The sequence below is a fragment of the Oryx dammah genome, unplaced genomic scaffold (assembly GCF_014754425.2).
Source record: "Oryx dammah isolate SB20612 unplaced genomic scaffold, SCBI_Odam_1.1 HiC_scaffold_28, whole genome shotgun sequence".
Taxonomy (NCBI): domain Eukaryota; kingdom Metazoa; phylum Chordata; class Mammalia; order Artiodactyla; family Bovidae; genus Oryx; species Oryx dammah.
The window spans coordinates 11,294,193-11,296,707 of NW_024070212.1; the positions used below are offsets into that span (position 1 = coordinate 11,294,193).

General features: G+C 37.5%; 1 protein-coding gene across 1 annotated transcript; it reads right to left on the reverse strand.

The window, feature by feature from the left end:
* Positions 1 to 428: 428 nt before the first annotated feature.
* LOC120855642 (olfactory receptor 10R2-like) lies at positions 429 to 1,366 on the reverse strand. The gene is given in 2 exon segments (XM_040230184.1): positions 429 to 518; positions 521 to 1,366. Coding segments are annotated over 2 exon segments (936 nt in total).
* Between the last annotated feature and the right edge of the window lie 1,149 nt (positions 1,367 to 2,515).

Genomic DNA, 2,515 nt, shown 5'->3' on the forward strand with positions numbered 1-2,515 from the left:
ACCAGCTCATGTCACATTCCTAGATCCCAAGTGCCTTCTGGCCCAAGCACCTCATTATAAACTGGACACAATCCTTAACAAAAAAGACCATAAAGATTTTTGGCAAACAAGCCAAACATAGGGCAAGAGATAATGGTTGTTAAGACAGTTTTAAGAACCATAAATCTAGGAAAAGAAGAGTAGGAAGGTTATGTTTTAGTGACAGACACTTGGTATCTCCCTTAATCTTTGCAACAACCTTGAGATAAGCATGTACCAAGACCGCTTTACATAAAAGAACATTAAGGCCCCACAATATCAAACAACTCATTCAAGGCTATACAGTTATACAGATAAAGAGATTAGAAACTTTTATGACTTAAACAGTTAGTGATACATTTGTCCCAAATGTGTGTGTACTGTTTGGAAAGTGTTTAAATTATAAAGTCTTAGTAGAAAACCCCTTCTTCACAATCATTTTCCGAATGGCCAGCTGTACCTCCTTGTTCCTCAGGCTGTATACCACAGGGTTCAACAGTGGGGTGATGATGGTATAGGTCACTGTCACCAGCCTGTCTTTGCCTGATGTATTAATATGTTTGGCTGAGGGTCTCAGGTAGACAAAAGAAGCACAGCCATAGTGGATGATGACCACAATGAGATGAGAGGCACAGGTAGAGAATGCTTTTTGCTTGCCTTCAACTGATGGTATCTTCAAGATAGTAGAGACAATAAATCCATAAGAGATGCAGATGAAAATCAAGGGCACAATAAGTACTAAGACTCCACAGATAAAGATGATGAGTTCGTTAATGTCACTTCCAGCATAGGCAAGATGAATGACTGGTGAAATATCACAAAAGTAATGGTTGATCTTGTTGGAGCCACAGAAAGGGAGGCTAAAGACCAAAGTTGTTCCCAACAGAGATATTAGGAAACCACTAACAATGCAAGTTGATATTAGTTGCCCACATACCCTCCAGCTCATGAGAATGGGGTAGTGCAAAGGCTGACAGATGGCAGCATAGCGATCATAGCCCATCACTCCTAGAAGCAGGCAATTGGTGACAGCAAAACCAAGAAAGAAGTACATCTGTGAAGCACAACTCACAAAGGACAGTGTCCTGAACACAGAGAGCAGATTGATAAGCATCTTGGGCAGGATGACAATTGTGTAGAAGATCTCAGAGGTAGAAAGGACACATAAAAAGAAGTACATGGGTGTGTGGAGGCTGTGATCCAAGCAGATGACTGAGATGATGGTGATGTTTCCACTCAAGATGATCAAATAGAGGCAGAGAAAAATCACGAAGAGGACAAGCTGCAATTCCCCAAGACTGGAGAAACCCAACAAGAGGAACTCAGTAACACAGGAGGAATTAGCCATGGAGAGTTGATCATACAGAATAAAGTCAATATGATCAGTCTATAGACCACTGGAGGTGAGAAATCAAGGAGACTTACCCTTCATAAGGTAGCCATTCTGGGTATGAAAGAGAAACAAGAGGATTGTAAAGTAGCCAAATATTATACTAAATTAAAATGCACCCACAGTGATAACTTTCTGCTAATGATTTTAGCAGTGAACCTGGGGACATGTGTTTACATATAAGGTACAGATGCTTGCTCAAATACAGCCTATTCTTCAGGATTCGAAGACTTATATAGTCCCAACTTGCAAACATACATAGTTTCTGTTTAGGTCTTTTTTTATATATAATTTAACTCTGAAATAGTCTCTATAATAATTATTATTTCAAGTGATCATAGTTTCATTAATATTAATACATGTATTTTATAAACAATAGCACCAATATCTGAAAATCTACCTCCCATTTGCTTTCAATACATTCCTCATCTAGGTCGATATCTATTGAACTGTTTTGTGTTGCTTGTCCTTAGAATAGAGTTTCCTTTCATTGCTAATCACATACCCCATTTTCATTCAGTTTTCATTAAAATTAATTTGAATTAGAACTACAGATGCTGTCTTGGAACTAGTTTTATAATTTTGCTACTTACTCTTATAGGACATTAGGTTTGATTTCCTCTTATAGAAAATGAGTGACTAGAATAATTAAGTTTTGCTTCAGTATTCATCAGTTGCCCACTTGGTTATATATCTTATCCTTGATATACCTGACTTGGAAACCCAACAGTCTATTGTTCCGAGTTCTGTCTAAATTTTTAAGCAGGGAGGCTCAGATACATTCCCTAAGGCTTCTGACACAGTTCTTATTGTTGGTACTAAATTATATATTTTTTTTAATTAAAACATTCTTATCTTCTCCCACTTCACACTTAAATCTGTTCCTTTATCTGGATTCTCTATCCCAACAAAACTTTTCAAAATCTTCTTAGTCATCATGTTGTAAATTTCTGAGGAATAATTAAACACTTGAAAATTCTCATCCTCCAATTTTTTTTGATCTGCAATACTTCTAGGATCCATTTCTTTCCTCTGCCAGAAATCAGCTCTTACCTGAACTATTACCCAGAGCTTTATGAATGGGCTCCCAGGATTCCACTTGGTCCC